Raw genomic sequence first — 18237 nt, forward strand, 5'->3', positions numbered from 1 at the left:
TGAGGTGGTCCGTGAAGGGGCGGCAGGTTCGGAATCTCTTAATGGCGGGGTGAAGGCCAGTAAGACGCTCAGGGAGCTTCAGAATACTATTAAGATCACTCAGCAGGCTCTCACGTAGTCATGGGCTCTGGTGACCCCGGTCTCCGGAGACGTTCCCCTCTGTTCACAGCGACACACGTAAACGGCTCCTACACTCCCGTGAGGCAGACACGCTGTCCTCCTCAGAAAGGTCCACTCCACGTGTCCCACGTTCTTGGAGAAAACTCCAGCCCGGCACAAACTTCGCTCTCATCTGGAAGGGAAGGACTCCGACGTGACGGGGCCGCCGAGGCCGGCCGGGTGTCCCAGGAGAGGAGGCAGCCAGACCAGGAACACAAAGATGTTGCAACTAGGAGACCAGGTACCGAGTATCAAATCAAAACTAGGAGGAAGAAGGAGCCTCCTTCCCAGTGCGCTCGTCTCCCCGGCTTAGACCCGCTCCTCCCTTCACAAGACCAGGGGCCGACCGAATGGAGCAGACACAGAAGGCCTGAGGCAAAACCAGGACAAGTGCCCCAAAGCTGCAGCCCCAAGCCCGGAAACCCCCAAAATAACTCAAGTGTGAGCTGGGAAGCTCACAAACCCGTCCCACGTGGACGCTCTTTCTTACTCCCCAGCTAACTCCGTCTGAAAGTTCCCGAAGCCCCGTTCTTCCCCCGGACCCAGCGAGGCGGAGGTCATGAGCCTTCACAACAGATGCGGTGAGAACACACGACACCGGCTCCAGCGCTGTACACACGGGGCCCCCACGGACCGAAACTCCGGTAAATCGGGGGAAAGGACGCCGCGTCCCTGGCTGGCCGCCACGCACGCGGGCATGAATGCAGACAGTAAACCCTCGTGTCCATCAGCGTCCACAAGGACGACAATTCACACGCGCGGTCCTGAGACTTAAGAACTTGTCCTCCGAAGCGCACTTGCAGAAAGTCCGCAGAAACTGTCCAAGCTCAGGGTGTGAGACGTAGTTAGACCAGCCACGGGGCGCCGGGGAGGCACCTGCAGGCCCTGGCACCTAACAGGAAGACCACCAGGCGCGGCCCCTGTTCCCGGAGGCCCTGGAAAGCACCTGGCGCCTGCGGGGCCGCGGGACCAGCCCTACACGGACCGTCCTCTGGGGCCGAGGGCAGGGCGAGGTGCGGTGTCCTAGGTAGACAGTGCGCAAACACGGGTGGGGACGGCTGTCCCCGAACGACGGCAGGGTCCGGGCTTAGGGGAGACACAGCCCCGTCCCTAAGGAGGTTTCTCACCTGGAGGGGAACCCACGAACCTAAACCTCAAACAGCTTCTCAGGGCTCCGACGGGGGAGCAGGAGAAGCGCGTCCGCCGGTCGGACCCCGGACACCGGAAGGAAGACACACAGAGCAGCGAGCCCAGGGCCCCCGCGCGGTGGGCTCCCGCTTGTCCTCGTGGACGCGGCGCCTCCTCGCACAGCCCGCGAGCGCACGGGGCAGCAGCGCACGGGCCACCGGCAAGGGGCTACGATCCCAACAGTCCGAAACTCCGGTCTTCGGGACGCCAGACCTCGCCGGCCGCCCGCGCGCCTCTGACCTCGTCCGCCCCGGCGCGATGCTAGCGTCTGACCGCTCAGAAGTCCCGGCGCGCCCAGGGCCGCCCGCCAGCCCCGACGCGGGGGCACCGGCCGGCCCGTGCAGAGCGCGGCGTTGGGGGCGCCGGGGGCGCAGCCTCGTCCGCGGGGGCCGGCGCGCGGCTCCCCCCGCAGCTGTCACGCCCGTGGCCGCGCAGCGTCGCGCGGCTCCGAGCCCTACCCGCGGGCGCCCGCAGCCCTCGCGCTCCCCCGAGCACTTTCCGGGGGACACGGACGCGCCCGCGGACTCGGTCCCGGCGCCCGCTCCCCGCCCGCCGCCCCGAGGGCAGCCGCCCCGCCCGCGAGCGCGTCCCGGCGGGGTCGGAGATCGGGGCGGCGCGCGCAGGGCCCCGCGGCAGCCGCAGCCCGGGCCACACCAACGTTCCGGGAAGCGGCCGGGCCGGGAGCGCTCGGGGAAGGGCGGGGGGCGGGCGAAAGGGGCGGGGGGAGGGGCCGGGCCCCGCAACGGCCGCCGCCCCCTCCCGCGCCCGCGGCACTCACAGGTGACGATGGGCTTGTTCTCCATGGTGTAGATCACCGGCGGCTGCGGCTCCTCAGGGGCGTCCATGGGCGTCCGCCGTCACCGGCCCGGCCCCCCGCGCCCCATGGGCAGCCCCGAGGCCGCGCCGGGCCAGCCCGAGCCTGAGCGGCGCCGCGACAGGGAGGCCCGCCCGGCCGCGCGAGGCAGCTCCGGAGCCGGCCACCCGCCGCCGCCGCCCGCCGGCCGCACCACTTCCGGCCCCGGCACCGCCGCGCTACCGCTTCCGGGGCGCGCGGCTTAAAGGGGAGGCCTCCGGGCGGCGCGCCGGCGCTGTCCTCCGACAGAAACACGGGGGCGGGGCCGGGCCGGGGCGGGGGCGGGGCGGGGCGGGGCGGGGCGGGGCGGGGCGGGACCGGGGAAGGCAGGCGGGGCTCGTGCGTGGACCTGGGAGCGGAGGTCGCGCGCGGACCGTGGAGAGGGCGGCGGCCCGGAAGCCCGAGGGGACGTCTCCACCCGCCCCAGCACCTGGCCACCCGGTGCGCGGCCGCTGCCCACCATGCAGATCCCCCGAGACTCGGGGTCCAGGCTGCCGGGCGGCAGCCGCCCGGGTCACTGGCAGCACACAGACAGGGTCGCGACCCCGGGGTGCGGGGTGGGGTCACCGACCGCACGTGGACACAGGGATGGCCGCGGGGGTCACCGACAGCACCCCGGAGGACCCCTGGACACTGGCGTGGCCCTGAGAAGCACTCACAGCAGGGGGACCCTGGGACCGCCCTGGGGTCTCTAAGGAGGGGCACGTGGACCGTGGCCTGGCAGTGGCTCACCTTGTGGGTCCCTTCGCCCAGAACGTAGCTTTCCGCAGGTTCTCCAGACTCCGAGCGCCGCAGGGGAAGCCGTTGGGGTTCCAGCATGATTCCCGCCGCCGCGGGAGGGAAGAGCAGCTCCTGCCAGACGGCCTGCGGTCTTCTTGGTACACTGGGTTTAGTTGGAGTGTTGCTGCCACAGAGTACAGCAAGATTACTGACCTTCCGGCTGCAAACAAAGATCCCACCGCGCCTCAGGTACTCCTCCGGGCTCCCCGGCCCTCCCAGGGGGTTGGAACGACGGCCTCCTTCTGAATTTCCACATCAGGGTGCGGCACTCGTGTTAGCACTAGTTCCGTGTGTCAGGGACAACTGCTGAATGCTTGAACTGTGGGACTGTGCCTTCCACTTGCGTCCTGAGCCCTCCCCCAGACCCACCCACACGGGGCCTTCCCCGCAGGGAATGGGCGTGTTGTGAGAATGCCACAAAGTCGAGCCCCACTTTAATGCATGTAAGTTCCCTGTGTAAGGAAAGTCGTTTTGGGGTAACATCTGCAGATGAAGTAAAGCGACCGTACGTGTGAAGTAGTTTGAACAGAGCTGCCGACTGTGTGTGCATCACGCAGCACGTGCACTGCAGCGGGGTGAGGACGTGAAGAGCGGCGTTTCCAACGGCTGGAGACTGTGAGGCACAGCCGGAGAAGGAACCAAGGAGGGATGCAGAGCCAGAGTCGGCCTGGGGGTTCCCTGTAAGTCCTTGGCCTCGGCTGGGCTCAGCAGGTGTAGAATGAGACTCCATGGGGCTTACCGGAAAGTGACTGTGACAGAGTCAAGCGTGGCACAAAGACTAGAGGTTGAGCAGGGCTAATGGAAAGATCTCACTGATGCCTCACTAATTCCCAGGACATTCCACCGAGACCCCCGATGGAGGACCGTGTGCCCCGGGGATCTGCCCACTTTATCCGTGAAGGCCGGGAGGAATATTTTGGGCTTTGCAGGTCATATACAGTTTCAGTCTTAGATTTTTCTTTGGGACTTTTAGAAAAACAATTATTTAAAAATATAAAAACCACCCTTAGCTCAAGGGCCACATGAAAACAGGGCATGGCCCTGATGTGGCCAGGAGCCATACATAGGTTGCCAACCCCTGCCCTAAAATAGGGTCGATGCTACACCAATCTTAAAACAGTGCAAAGCAAAGCCTTGACAAGATGTGCAAGACAGACAGCACTCAGATTTGAATCTTGACAAGCTGGTGGACACTTTGGACATTCCTCAGATCCAACCTAACAAAAAGCCTAAAACTAAGCCTACACAAAGTCAAGGTGATAAAGATAGTAATTGAACTGCCAGCAAGAACAGAAGTCCAGACTCTTCTGTAGAAGATGATCCATGGTCTCTACGACTCGTGATTCACCAATGCCCCACGTATGCTAAAAAAATTACTACACCTTGAAACCAGAAAGTGTAAACCATAATAGAGAAACAAAGCCGTCAGTAGAAACCAGACTCTGGATGGCCCAGATATTGTCTTCACAGAGTAAGACTATAAAGGTCCCACAGTAAACTCAAAGAATTAAGGAGAAGTATGCGCCTAATGAATAAAGACGGGGGCACACAGCAGAGTAAGAGAAGTATAAAAATAATTGAATGGAACATCTAGAACTAAAAAGCACGGTTACTGAAATAAGAATTTCACCCCATCAGCTTAACAGCAGGTTGGAAATGGCAGAGAGCATCAGTGACCTTGAAGAGAAATCAATACAAATGATTATATCAGAAAAAGAGGAAGAAGACTGAAGAAAGATGAACAGAGCCTTAGAGACCTATGGGATGATAGAAAGTGGTCTAATACACGTGTAATGGGAGTCCTGGATGGTGGAGGCCATCGGAATGTGGCGGAAAACATGTTTGAAAGAATGATGGCCAAAAATCCACAAATTTGGTGAAAAACCTCAACTTATTGGTCAAGAAACTCAGCAAAGGGCACCTGGGTGGATCAGTTGGTGAAGCATTTGTCTTCAGCTCAGGTCGTGATCCCAGGATCCTGGCATTGAGGGCTCCCTGCTCAGGGGGGAGTCTGCTTCTCCCTCTCCCTCTGCCCCTCACCCACTCATGTGCACTCTCTCTGACTCAAATATATAAATAAAATCTTTAAAAAAAAAAAAACTCAGCAGAACCTCGGTAGAACACATGCAAAGAAGCTTGCATACAGGGATGTTGCCAACTGCCAACATCCTAAACAGAGTATCCAGAGAGCAGGCAGCTTAGAAAGACAAGTTACCCCTGGGGAGCAATGGCAAAAATTTCCACTGAGTTCTCGTCAGTATCAGCGAGAGAACCAACGGTATAAACCTTTAAAGGGCTAGATTTGTAAAACCTAACCCAAAACTCTATATCCCACAAAAAAATTCTCTAAAAATGAGAGCAGATAAAGATGTTTGCAGATAGAGGGCAAGACTGTGGCCAGCAGACAGGCTACTGCGAGGCGTGGGGAAGGATGTTCGTAGGAGTGAAAGGAATCGATGCCAGGTGGACAATAGGAAGAGGGCCTCTGGAAACGATCAACAAATATGTAAACACAAATTGTTATGATTTTTTCTTCTTTCCATAATTCCCTTCAAAGACAACTGTTTAAAACCTACATAGTGATGTTGCGGGATGGGTTTGGAACGGATGTGGTTGTGAAAGCCACGGGGATGCGGCGGATGAGGGATCGTGCACCTGTGCCAGGCTGTTACACCTGCGAAGCGGGGCAGGGGGTGGTTTCAGGTGTGAGAGAGAAGTGGGAGAGGAGAAGGCTCCGGAATGAAGAGAGAAGACCAAAGTAACACAACACCGACTCAATGACATTCGACCGAAGAATGCTTGTGTTCAGTCCCAGAGCAAAACCACCAGGAAAAAAAAAAAAATTCTTGGAAAGGATTTGCTAAGAAGCTGATAAAGAAAATAAAGTAGACTAATAGAAAATACTTGATTAATCCAAAAGAAGGCAGGAAAGGAACATCAGAAGAGTAAAGAGCAGACAGGACCAACCCACGTCGTCGTCCTATGAGAGGAGACTCAGCATCAGTAGACACCAGGGAAAGACAAAATAAGGTGACTGTGACCTATCACTTCATGTCTACTCAAGTAGCCAAAATAAACACTTTTTAAATGTTTGGTCTTTTTTTTTTTTTTGGAAGAGTGCACATGAGTGTCAGAGGGCAGGGCCACAAGAGGGAGAGAGAGAAATCTCAAGCCGACTCCTTACTGAGCTCAGATCCCAACTCGGGGCTCGATCCAGTGACCTGAGATCATGACCTGAGCCCAAGTCAGGAGTTGGACACTTAACCGCCTGAGCCACCCAGGCACCTCCAAAATAAAAATGTTTTAAAACCTGCCAATACCAAGTGTAGACTCCCAGGGAAGACCTCCACACACCAGCCTGTCCTCCCGGAGACATAGTTCAGAGCCTCGGGGAACACAGAAACTAGGGAGTCTCCCTGATGACCACAGACACCATGTCCTGGCCACATGCCTGACTCTGGTTTGGAAGAAGGCTTTTTTTTTTTTTCTTGTTTTCTTGTTTTACAGTTCTAGGAAGTACTTTTTTTTTTTTTTAGGAAGTACTTTTTTGTAGTACATTTGACACACAATGTTACATTAGTTCCCAATGTACAATATCATAATGTAACAATTCTGTCCTTGGGGCTGGGCTCCCCGCAGTGCAGCTACCACCAGTCACCACTTGGCCACACTGTGCCTTTATTCCGCAGAATTACTCCATAACCAGAGCACCTCCCACTCCCCTCCCCCCATTTTGCCCATCCCCCCCACACCTCCTCCCTATGGAGAACAGTAGGGAGGTTCCTCGAAAAGTAAACATAGAATGACCATAGGATCTGATAATTCCACTAGGTATTTGCCCAAAGAAAATGAAAACACGAGTTTGAAAAGATATGTGCACCCCAATGTTTATTTTAGCAATATTTACAATAGGCGAGATATGGAAGTTTCTTTTCTGGAGGGGAGAGAGGGAAGGGCGAAGCTTTCCTGCTGCACTGCAGCCAGCCTCCGGCTCGGGAGCCATCAGGGGACTCCTCCTGAGCTCTTTTTCCTCTAGCAGACCTATCAGAACTTTTTTGTCACATGGGAATTTAGAAAATTCAGCACAAATACTGGTTTAGCAATTCCTTTTAATAATGGCAAACATGATGCTATTTCTATCAATCAATGTCTGTTCTTTCTCTAGAACTTTGTCTCCTGAGACAGCATTTGCTTTTTTTAAAGGTTGCTGGAACTTGTGCCCAAATGGTCTTTCCTGGTAGCCCATTGCATCGTCTCTAAGCTCCAAAGAGCCTGTTCCATAATGTATGGGGATATTGGATGTGTAGTGGCTACGGGGAAGGTCCACAGCATTTGCTCTGTCCCACCGCTCAGTCCCCTCCACAGAGACGGGCCGAAGGAGCGGCCCCCTGGCAATGTTCATAGCAGGCTGATATATAGTGGCCACAGACGGGAAATGACCAGATGTCCCCGATGGGTGACCAGTTAAACACACAGCCAACCCATAGGACACCACACAGCAATCAGAAGGACCACGCTGCTGGCAGGTGCACGTGGGTGGGCTCGAGAGAACGGAGCTGGATGAAGAAATCCCGCCGCAAAACGTCACATGCTCTGTGACTCTGTTACAGAACACTCTTGAAATGACAAAATCACAAAGCTGGAAAACAACGGGTTCAGAAGAGGGTGTGGGGTAAGCAGGGAAAGGGGCTGAAGAACCCCAGTGGGGACGGATCGTGCTGCATCTGGGCTATGTGAATGTCACCATCCCCATCGAGGCAGGCACTGGAGCTCTGCCACCTGTCACCTCTGGGGAGAAAAGAGGTAAAGGGCAACTTACAATTGCACTCAAAATAAAAGTTTAATTAAAAACCTAACTGATGGGGCCAATGGGTGGCTCAGTGGGTTAAAGCCTCTGACTTTGGCTCAGGTCATGATCTCAAGGTCCCGGGATCGAGCCCTGCATCAGGATCTCTGCTGAGCAGGGAGCCTGCTTCTCCCTCTCCCTCTCCTCTCTGCTCTCTTTCTCTCTCTCTCAAAGTAAAATAAATAAACATCATTAAAAAACAAAACTCAACTGACTTTAAAATACTAATATGCGAGTCTCCACAAAGAACCCACAGGGGAGCCGTGGGGTGTTGTGAACAGTTCGCCGCACGCCCGCTCCTCTGCGGTGGGGCTTCGCACACTGGCCGGAGTGAGGAGCTTCTCTTGGGCCGGGCTGCGCTGGGCAGGCAGCCTGGTCCCCGCTGCTGGGTCACAGGTTTCTCTGCACACACCGAGCCGTCTAGGAATTAGATCCCTGGTTGGGCAAATAGTCCACCATCCACCAAAGAAAAGAAGATGTAGGAACAATCCTGCAGACGAAAAATCTACCTCGTGAGCAATCAAAGAAATGTCATGCAGACGTTTTTTCCTCCTAAACTAACAAACCCCTGGTGTGTGTGGGGTGGGGGGAGGCCAAGGAAGGTGAGGGTAAAACCAACAGCCCGGCGTGCTGGACGCGGGGTAATAGACTCCCCGAGGCCACCTCGCTATAAAGTCGTGATCAGGGCCCACCCTTTGACCTTACAGTTGCCCTTCTGGCTCTCTTTAAGGAAACAGTCTCTCCCCAGCCCAGGGGGGATAAAACACCTGCTGTTACCATCCAGTTAACACGGGGCGCTGGGGGGACGGTGGGTAAAAGGGCAGAGCTGGGGTGTACCCGGGCCCCCACCCCTCCTGGCCACAGCCACTGTCTTTGCGCATCGCTGGCAAGAAGAATGCACTCCCCACGTCTGTGTGCGCGGAGACAGCACCCTCTTCCCAGGTTTGCCTCTGCATCATGTGACTCAAATAATTAGGATAATGAAGCCAGACCTGGCGCTGAGGATGTCATTTCCGGACATTCCGCTCGGCGCTCCTGTTTAGCTCGGTTGCCTTCTCTCCTGGCTTCCTGGCAGCCTGGCTTCCCTCTTTCTCCTTTCAAGCTGCGGTTATCCCGTGAGAGGCTTGTCTGGCACCTGCGTCCTGCTCAGTGGGGATGGGAGGCAGGGGCGGGGGTACCGCCTTGCTGGAGACCCTCGTCATTCTGGCTATTCTCACGCCTGGGGGCTATCCCCTGCGCTGGGGGCAGAAGCCAGCTGTGGCCTGGCTTAGCCACACCTCCCCTGCCAGCCCCCGGCATGTCTAATGTCGGGCTGCGGGGCAGGAGGGGCAGTGGGAGGCAAGTGCGGGTTCAGGGCTCGCCTCCAGAGGCACCAGAACCCGGTCGGAATCGCTGGACCGGCCGCGTCAGCTAGCCCAGATTTCTGGGTGTCTCTTCCCACTGGGCCCGCACAACGTAACACTGTCCAATCACAGGGGGGCACCCAGACCCTAGCAGACAGGTTGAGGGGCCCCAGACCATATGCCCACAGTTCAGTCTCATCCGTGGCAGCTGGATGGCCTGGTTGCTGGTAGGGTCCCCCCTCCAGGACCTGCTGGGGGCTCCGCATTCCTGCCCCAGGCCTGGGACCTTCTCCGAGACCCAGAGCGGGAAGTGCCAGGAAGTTGCCACCACCATCAGGCCCTCCCTCGAGTGGGTGGACAACGGCACAAACCTCCCTTTCTCAGAGCGCCCTGTGCACGGTTCCGGAGGGGTCCGGCGCCTCAGAGCCCAGAGAGACGGCAGGACCAGTGACAGCCACTGCCTCTCCACGTCCTCCCCTTCCTCACCCTCCCCGCGCCCTCCCTCCTCTCTCTGGGGCTGCCAGCAAGTAAGCCACCGGCCGGCCCCTGAGTGCCCCCAGGACGCAGCCAGTCGGTAGGACAAGGTCCCGCTCTACACACACCTGCCCCGCAACCACCCACGAGGGGCACCCACGGCCACCCCCAGGTCTCAAACAGGGGCATCCATGGCCTGACTACCGAGAATCAATGATTCGTTTGCTTTTTGAAAAAATGTTTAAGATTCGATTTAATTAACATAGAGCGTATTGTGAGTTTCAGAGGTGGAGTTCCGTGGTCCATCGGGGCGTGCGGCACCCAGGGCCCATTCCACTCTGTGCCCTCGCGCACACACTAACTGCCCCAGATACTTGCCCGACTCGGAGAGTCACACATACCAGACGCTTCATTGTGGACGTTGAGGACTTCATTGTTAGTAACAGAAAACCCAGCTTCTCCCCCTCGGCTTTTAAATGAATTTGGAGGACTGCATCCCTAAATGGCTGTGGTGTGCCCAGTCCAGTTCTGGTCGGCCCTAAGGCCTCCCTCCAGGGGATCGGCCGGCTGTCCCTGGCAGACCGGGCCAGAGCTCCAGATGGCTTTAGAACCTGCTGACAAGGTGTCCTGTTGGTGGGTGGCTCACTCTGGCCGGTTGCTCTCCCTGTGCCTCTTGCTCTCGGGCCCCGAGGGCTTCTTCCCAGAGGCCCGGCAGTCCCCACAGACCCCGGAGCCCTCCCCGTGCCCTCCTGTTTCTTCCTTTGCAGAGATCTCTGCAGACCCACACAACCAGGGGAGAGGGCGAGGGGAAGGAGGCAGACGATGTCCTGGCGATCCCAGCCCGAGCTCTTGTGCCTTTCTGGCTTCGGGGTGCAGGAAGGAGCTCCTTGATTATTTAAGGGGCGTTCCCATGTCCCATGGCGAGGGACGCAGAGAGAAAGGCTGACCTTGCTAATAGGAGGAACAGTCTAGTCCAAGGCAGAACCAGGACAAAAAGCGACAGTATTCAAGGCTGAACACTGATGAGTAAAGTGCTCGTGGGGAGACCCTTCCCACACAGCCACAGGGCACCTCTTCCCGGCGGGGGACGCGAAGCCGCGTTGACTGTCCACTGAGCCCCCGCGAGAGCCTCAGAGACTTTCCAAACTGAAAGAGTAATCCAGCCGCGTCTTCCGGTCGCGCGCGGCGGTACCGGAAATCGATGCCAAAACAAGGACACCCCGAGGCCTTTCTGCTTAGAATCTACACATTTTCTCAACACCTCTTGGGTCCAAGGGCAACTATCGGCCAGAAGGTACAACTCACCAGCACGCAAGACAGTGGGAGCACAGTGCTGCGGGCCCCTGGCTCACGCCTTGCGGCAAACGCGCAGCCTCGGATGCAAACATGCCAACGTGTTCACAAGGGAGAGCAAAAAGTGAACGCAGCACCGGCGTGGAAGGCTGCAAAACAAAACGTAAATCAATGGCAGGAGAGCAGACGTCACTGGTGGGGAGCCAGAGCCCGGGGACGCGTGGCCGGCGCGGCAGGAGCAGAGGACATGGGGAGAAGGTGCAAATACGCTGAGCGTAACCACAGAAACGAGGATGAGTGGCTGCAAGTGACTCGTCTGTACTGATTTAATTTAAACAACTATTTGTTTAAAATAAATCTTAGGGGCGCCTGGGTGGCTCAGTGGGTTAAGCCGCTGCCTTCGGCTCAGGTCATGATCTCGGAGTCCTGGGATCGAGCCCCGCATCGGGCTCTCTGCTCTCTCGGGGAGCCTGCTTCCTCCTCTCTCTCTGCCTGCCTCTCTGCCTGCTTGTGATCTCTCTGTCAAATTAAAAAAAAAAAAAATCTTAAAATAAATCTTAAAGTGGGATGAAATTTAATTTTCTTTTTTTTTTTAAGATTTTATTTATTTATTTGACAGATAGAGATCACAAGCAGGCAGAGAGGCAGGCAGAGAGAGAGGAGGAAGCAGGCTCCCTGCTGAGCAGAAAGCCCGATGCGGGGCTCGAACCCAGGACCTGGGATCATGACCTGAGCCGAAGGCAGCGGCTTAACCCACTGAGCCACCCAGGCACCCCTGAAATTTAATTTTCTAGGGAAAAAATGGAGTCCGGAAAATAAAGTCTAAACAGGTGATTTCCAAATCTTAGAGAAAGTTGTTAAAGCTCTTCCTCCCCCCAAAACAGCCCCTAACTCCGATGGCTTCCCAGGGAAAGTCCGCCCTCTCTAACCTACTCCCAAGCTGAGAAAAAGAGAGAGGGGGACCTGGGGGGCTCCATCGGTGAAGCGTCTGCCTTTGGCTCAGGTCATGATCTCAGGGTCCTGGGATCGAGCCCCTCATCAGGCTCCCCGCTCAGTGGGGAACGTGCTTCTCCCTCCCTCTGCCTGCCTCTCTGCCTGCTTGTGTGCACGCTCTCTCTCTCTGTCTCAAATAAATAAAATCTTTTTTAAAAAAAAAGAAAGAAAAAGAGGGAAAACTTACAACTCTTTTACATTAAGGAAGTATAGTATTAAAGCAAAACCTGATAGAGACTGCACAGAGAAAGAAACCCAGCAACCAAAATAACTTACAAGTATCAGTACGAGAGTCTTGCAACTATTAGTGAGTAGAACCCATCAGCATGTGAAGACCAGCGTGTTAGCAGATGGACTCTGCTGCCAAAGCAAACAGGCGAGTTAATGTTAGACAGTCTGCTCATGCGGCGCATCAGGGGAAGAGATCGAAGAGAAAACGCTATGATCGTCTCTGTGAATTCAGAAAAGGCATTTGCCAAACTCAACAATCATTTCTGATTTTTAAAAAATGCTTAATGAAATGACAACGATGGGTTCTTCCTCAATACATCAACATATGTAACGTTATAGTCATATAAATATCAGCGCAGGGTCAGCTCCATGCTTAACACCGAGGCTCTGGAGTTACTCCCTTAAAGGCAGAAACAAGACAGAGATCTTTGCATCACCAAGGCTGGGGAGGTGGGTGGACAGAGGGAGAAGCAGACTCCCTGCTGACCAAGGAGCCTGATGCGGGACTTGATCCCGGGACTCTGGGATCATGAACTGAGCCAAAGGCAGAGGCTTAACCAAATGAGCCATCCAGGTGCCCAAAGCATCCACTTTAAATAAGCACAAGTAATAAGAGGATTTAACAGGTTACCTATAATATTAATATTACTCCACATTAATTAATTAGTACCCTTCGTCTACGTCTACAGTGATTGATAGATAATGCGTGTGTGTGTGTGTGTGTGTGCGTGCACGTGCACACCATTCAAAAGATATGGGGGAGAGGACCCCATAAAGACAACAACCAAAAGAGAAAATGCTGGGGCATACGTGTAGCAAGTAATATGTAAAACACGTATGGGGAGAACCTTCAAAGACCCCAAAGTCAGCTTGCCCAGGTGAAAACATGACCCATGCTCTGGGCTGGGTTTGGACGGTCAACTCCCCCACCCTGGATTCTAAGTTTAATGCAATCCTTACAATCATTACTATCAACAGGCTAAGTTTTCCTCTGCCTAGAATGGCTAATTTCAGAAATGATATTAGAAATAAAGAAAGTGTAGCCAGGAAAATTCTAGGAAGGAGGAGTCATGCTCACACTCTACAAGGCAGCTCTCGCTGAGAGCTGAACAAGTTGGGGTCGTGTGGACAGTGTCCTGCCCGCAGGCCAGCAGAACGACATCATGAGTGAGAAACAGACCTGAGTACATGTGGGAATTTAGCATGTGATCAGGTTGGAACTTCAAGTCGAAGGTGAACGGGGACCTAAATGAAAGTCTTCGGGAAGTATTAGGAAAGCCCAGGACTGAGACGTTGAATAAAGAAGTAGAAGTTTTTTTCTGTTCTTTCTCGACTGTTTTCAGGAGTAGGGCCACATTGGTTCAACAGGACAAGACCTTTCTGCCCATTTATCCCCACCACCGCCCAGGCTCCCCACATAGCAAGACGCTTCTGTTACAGCACAGCAATGTAGCCGCCGGATCGAGTAGTGTTTCCATGTGCTTGCAGGTTTACACGTGTGTAGCTCGTTGAATCCCAGCTTATCCCCCACTTTACTGCTGTGGATCTCCTTATCAAACGGAATCGATGCTCATCTCACAGGGCTTTGGTGAGGCTTATCAGATATTTGAAAACAAGTCAACTCAAAGACAGGCATTAAATACATTCTGTTGGGACAACTCAGTATCCAACTGGAAGAAGATCCCGTTAAATCCATGCTCCTAACTCTGCCCCAGGATATGGTCCAGGGAGATCAAACATTTGCATGTAGAAAGCAAAGCCATGAAATTATTAGAAGAAAATACGGTGAACTCCTCTACCCCTGGAGTGGAGAAGGCCTTCCTATGATATGTCAAAATCCAGAGACCAAAGCATAAAAGAAGGACAAGTCTGACCATAAAAATAGAAACATATGCCAGGAGAAAAACATCATAAACAAAGTCAAAAAATAAACAGGTTAAAAAAAAGGGGGGGAGTATACATCACAAAGAATGAAATCTTTGTAATAAACAATATATAAAGAGTTACTGCAAATCAAGAAGAAAAAAACCAACCCAATAAGAATAGGTAAAGACGTGAGCCCCCCACCTGCGACTTCAGGTCAGATGCCAATCACCATCAGCAGGTCCCAGGGTTTCCTCCACTTCCAACCACCCGCTACAAATCAGGGCTCCCACGACCCCTCCTCAGGTCGGACCAATCTGCTAGAGCAACTCACAAATCTCAAGGAAACACATTTGTGGGTTTATCATATACTAAAGGATGTGATAAAGGGTGCAGGTGAACATCCAGATGGAGAGGTATATGGGGCGGGGCTGGGAGGGTCCCGAACACAGGAGCTTCTGTCCGGTGGAGTTGGAGTTCATCACCCTCTCCGTGGGGACCTGTGCAAGTTGCAGTGTGCCGCCACTGAGCGCATGTGTATCCCTGGGGGAGGGAGGAGTGGGACACCTGCAGACAGGCCGGATGTTGGGGTTTCTCCCTGTGTCCGGGGCTATGGGGTGAGTGTGTTAAGTACTCAGAGAAATGAAATGGGCTGTTGAACTCCTCCTGTCATTTGAGAACGCTCCTGGGAAAGGGGTGACTGTTCTCATTGGAACTTTATGCGGAAATATCCAAACTAAATAAAACCAGCCGAGTTTGAGGGTCTTTACAGTAAAGAGGTGCCTTCAGGACTTTCTTAAAACCAGGTAGGCCCTTTCCCTGGAGGTTGGGTCCCTGTGTCCCTGAGGGACGAGGCCTGAGGCTTGGAAACTATGGGAAGGGCTGCAAGCTGAGTCTTCTCAGGCCACAGTCCCTTGCACTTGGGGGTCCTGGGCGGTGGAAGCCCCTCGACTCCCTTGCGAGCCTGTTTGCTCTGGCCTCGGTTCTGCCACCGGAGGTCCAGCCCTGCGGGGCGGGGTGGGGGGTGCTGTAGCATGATCCGGAGTCAGCCGGCAGACATCCCTTCGCGGCCCTGGCCAGGGCCTCCCAAGGGGCGCCGGAAAGCAGGCACACACATTCCCATCCCCTGAGAGCCCGCGCTGTTTGCAGGATCATGTGCAGGCCCATGAGATGCAGGTGGCCGGCTCCGGGGCCAGACGGTGGCCGTGACCTTGTCAGCCTGCTGAGCCAAGTCGGAGTGGACTCCTGTCGCAGGAGAACACGACCCCCTACTCATCTGGGCCTCCGTTCCCAGAGTCTGCTGCGCGTTGCCCCGGCTGGACACCCAGACCCCGGAGAGTGGGCGTGGCTGGGAGCGGAGGGAGGCCCCGCTCTCCCGGGGTCCAGGCTCTGCGCCAGGCACTGGGGTGCCCACAGCGAGCGCTTCTGCGCGGGTCCCAGCGACATCCTGCGGGAGAGCAGACCCTGGGCAGCTGGGGCAGCCGGGGAGCGGGAGAGCCGGAGAACTCTCCTCCTGGGAGCTGTGGCCCCAAGTCCGCTCAGCGTCCCACACTCCGGGGCCCCTCGGGGTTGCAGGAGCCCAGTCCCGCGGTCTGAGCTGAGGCCGGCGCTGGCGCTCGTGGGGAGCCCCCTGGAGAGCGGGAGGCGGGACGCGCCCCCGCGTGGGTTACTGATGAGCAGAAAATGGGGAAACAGAGACCTGGGCCTTCCCAGCCGCGGGATTCGTCCTGATGCCAAAGGCCCGGTGCAGACCCAGCCTGCGACAAAGCCCCCCGCGCAGGGGAGGGGCAGACTGAAGGAGAAACTGACTCCAGGCCTCCCTGAGCCCTTCCAGAGAGATCTTGGGGATCGATCCTCCCGAGGCCGCTGAGGAGCTGGCAGGAGCCGTGGTTATGCATTTTTAAGTGGCCATTAGTTGGGGCCACCTTCTAAGTGGGTTATGTGGCCTTGGAGGCTCCGGCTGGGGGGCAGGAAGGCCCTGGGCTGGTGGGAGGTGGTTAGACCTCCACCGAGGATGGCCTCGGGGGCCGGATCCCCAGGTCCCTGCCAAGAACAGGACACTCTGCTTGCCTCACTCTGATACACGGTGTCCCCAAATGACTTCTCAGGCCCGGCTGGGGAGACTAGCCTGAGCGTCTCCATGAGCTGCGCTCGCGGCCTGGTGCCCTTGGGCCCCTAAACAGGATTTGACCTGGGGCCCCAAATGAACTGATCTCACTCCCTACACACTTGTGAATCTTAATTCTGCAATTTTAAAGTAAATTTTTAAAGTAAATTCTGCAAATTTAAAGTAAAGTAAATTTTAAAGATGCTACCGGTTGCTTTGTCTTGGGGTCCTCAAGTTCCCCTTATTTTAATAAAATTTTAATTACAAGATGTTTCTTGGATGTGAATGAAAATGGCTTCAGCCGGTCAAGGGTTTCAGGCCCAACACTGACAGGTGTGCCCTCGGCCCTCTCTCGGAGCCTGTCGCTGGGGCCTGCGTCACCCCGCAGCCACTGTGCTGGACGTCACGCCCAGGACCTGACTGTAAACGTGAGGGTCTCCCGGTTCACCCACGAGTAAGGGGTTTTGGGATGTGGGGACTCCAGGGCTAACACAGAGATGGTCTCGGGAAAACTGGATGATTGTTTACCTTAATTGAAAGGGAAGCAAGGGCGCCTGGGTGGCTCAGTGGGTTAAGCCTCTGCCTTCAGCTCAGGTCATGATCTCAGGGTCCTGGGATCGAGCCCCGCATCGGGCTCCCTGCTCAGTGGGGAGCCTGCTTCCTCCTCTCTCTCTCTGCCTGCCCCTCCTCCTGCTCATGCTCTCTCTCTTTCTCTCTCTCTCTGACAAATAAATAAATAAAACCTTAGGGAAAAAAATCAGAAGGGAAGGAGAGCTGCAACGGGCGGGAGTCCTGTGCTAAGGACAAGCCCTAATTAGAATCAAACGGGACCTGAGACTCGGGCGGTGGTGATGTTTACTAGATAAGCCTGAGGGTCTTGAAGTCCACAGCCCCCCGACCTGGGGGCCAACAGGAGCAGCCTCCCTCCCCCCCATAAGGGAGAGCATCCCCTCTTCCCTGGAGAGCCACAGAGACCTTCAGCTGGTCAGACGTCTCACGAGGCCCCCCATGCCACTGGCCTCCACACTCACAGAACTGTTGGGAGGAGAGTCGGGGCACAGGGTCCTGGGATTTTGGAGTGACGCTTCAGAGAGCTTAACGGCATGTGAAAGCAGCCCCTGAGTGCTCCTGGCTCCGGGTAGCTGCCGTGGGCCTTGCCAGGGAGCAGCAAGTACGATCGGAACCGGCGCTCCTGGGCGAGGTACGGCAAAGCCACTGGGCTGCAGTTGGGCAGGAGCGTGTCATGTGAGGGCAACGGGGCATCTGCGGTCAAGCAGGGACAGGCTGGAGACCCACAGACGGAGGTCCACACCTTCCATCGCCTGTGCCGCCCTCATGCCTGCCCCCCAGCGCACACCTTGGCCTCATGGTGTGCCCGGCGCACCTGTCCGCAGAAAGAGCCTCCAGGTCTGATTCACAAGAGGCTCCACTTCATAGGGTGGTGCCAGCCACGGGTCCCCTGCGTTGTACCCCAGCCCGATCCACGTGTGTCCCCAGAGGCCCCTGGGGCGAGGAGGCCCTCCCGTGGGCAGGGCTGGAGGGGATGGATATGGGGGAGAGCCACATGCGTGGTTTGGCTTACTGGTCACGTGTCTGGAAGCAGCAACACTGGAAGACTTTGGGGGAAAGGAGTGGCAGGACGTCTTTGGGGACATGAATCACTCTAGGGCTGGGGAAACACACATCAGAACCACAGTGAGACCCGACCTCACTCCAGTCAGGACGGCTGAAAGTGACCAGTCGGGAAACGACAGGTGCTGGCCAGGATGCGGAGAAAGGGGAGCCTCCTGTACCGTTGGTGGGAACACAAGCTGGTGCGGCCACTCTGGAGAACAGCGTGGAGGGTCCTCGGAAAGTTGAGAATAGAGCTGCCCTACGACCCAGCAATCGCACTACTGGGTATTTACCCTAACGATACAAACGTAGTGATCCGAAGGGGCACGTGCATCCGAATGTTTATAGCAGCAATGTCTACAATAGCCAAACTATGGAAAGAACCTAGATGTCCATCCACAGACGAATGGATAAAGAAGATGTGGTATATATACACAATGGAATACTATGCAGCCATCAAAAGAAATGAAATCTTGCCATTTGCGATGACGTG

At 55.7% G+C, this 18237-nt stretch overlaps 1 protein-coding gene across 3 annotated transcripts in view; it reads right to left on the bottom strand.

The window, feature by feature from the left end:
* TRAPPC10 (trafficking protein particle complex subunit 10) overlaps positions 1–2350 on the bottom strand; it is a 76477-nt gene extending 74127 nt beyond the window's left edge. The window contains exon 1 of one of the 3 annotated variants that reach the window (XM_047718684.1): positions 2126–2350. In XM_047718684.1, coding sequence (XP_047574640.1) covers positions 2126–2192 — 67 coding nt within the window. In that variant the 5' untranslated portion in view covers positions 2193–2350. The remainder of the gene's footprint in view (positions 1–2125) is intronic. The other 2 variants (XM_047718724.1, XM_047718716.1) reach the window with 2 other exon arrangements.
* Between the last annotated feature and the right edge of the window lie 15887 nt (positions 2351–18237).

This window comes from Lutra lutra, chromosome 1, assembly GCF_902655055.1.
Source record: "Lutra lutra chromosome 1, mLutLut1.2, whole genome shotgun sequence".
NCBI classification, from domain to species: Eukaryota; Metazoa; Chordata; class Mammalia; order Carnivora; family Mustelidae; genus Lutra; species Lutra lutra.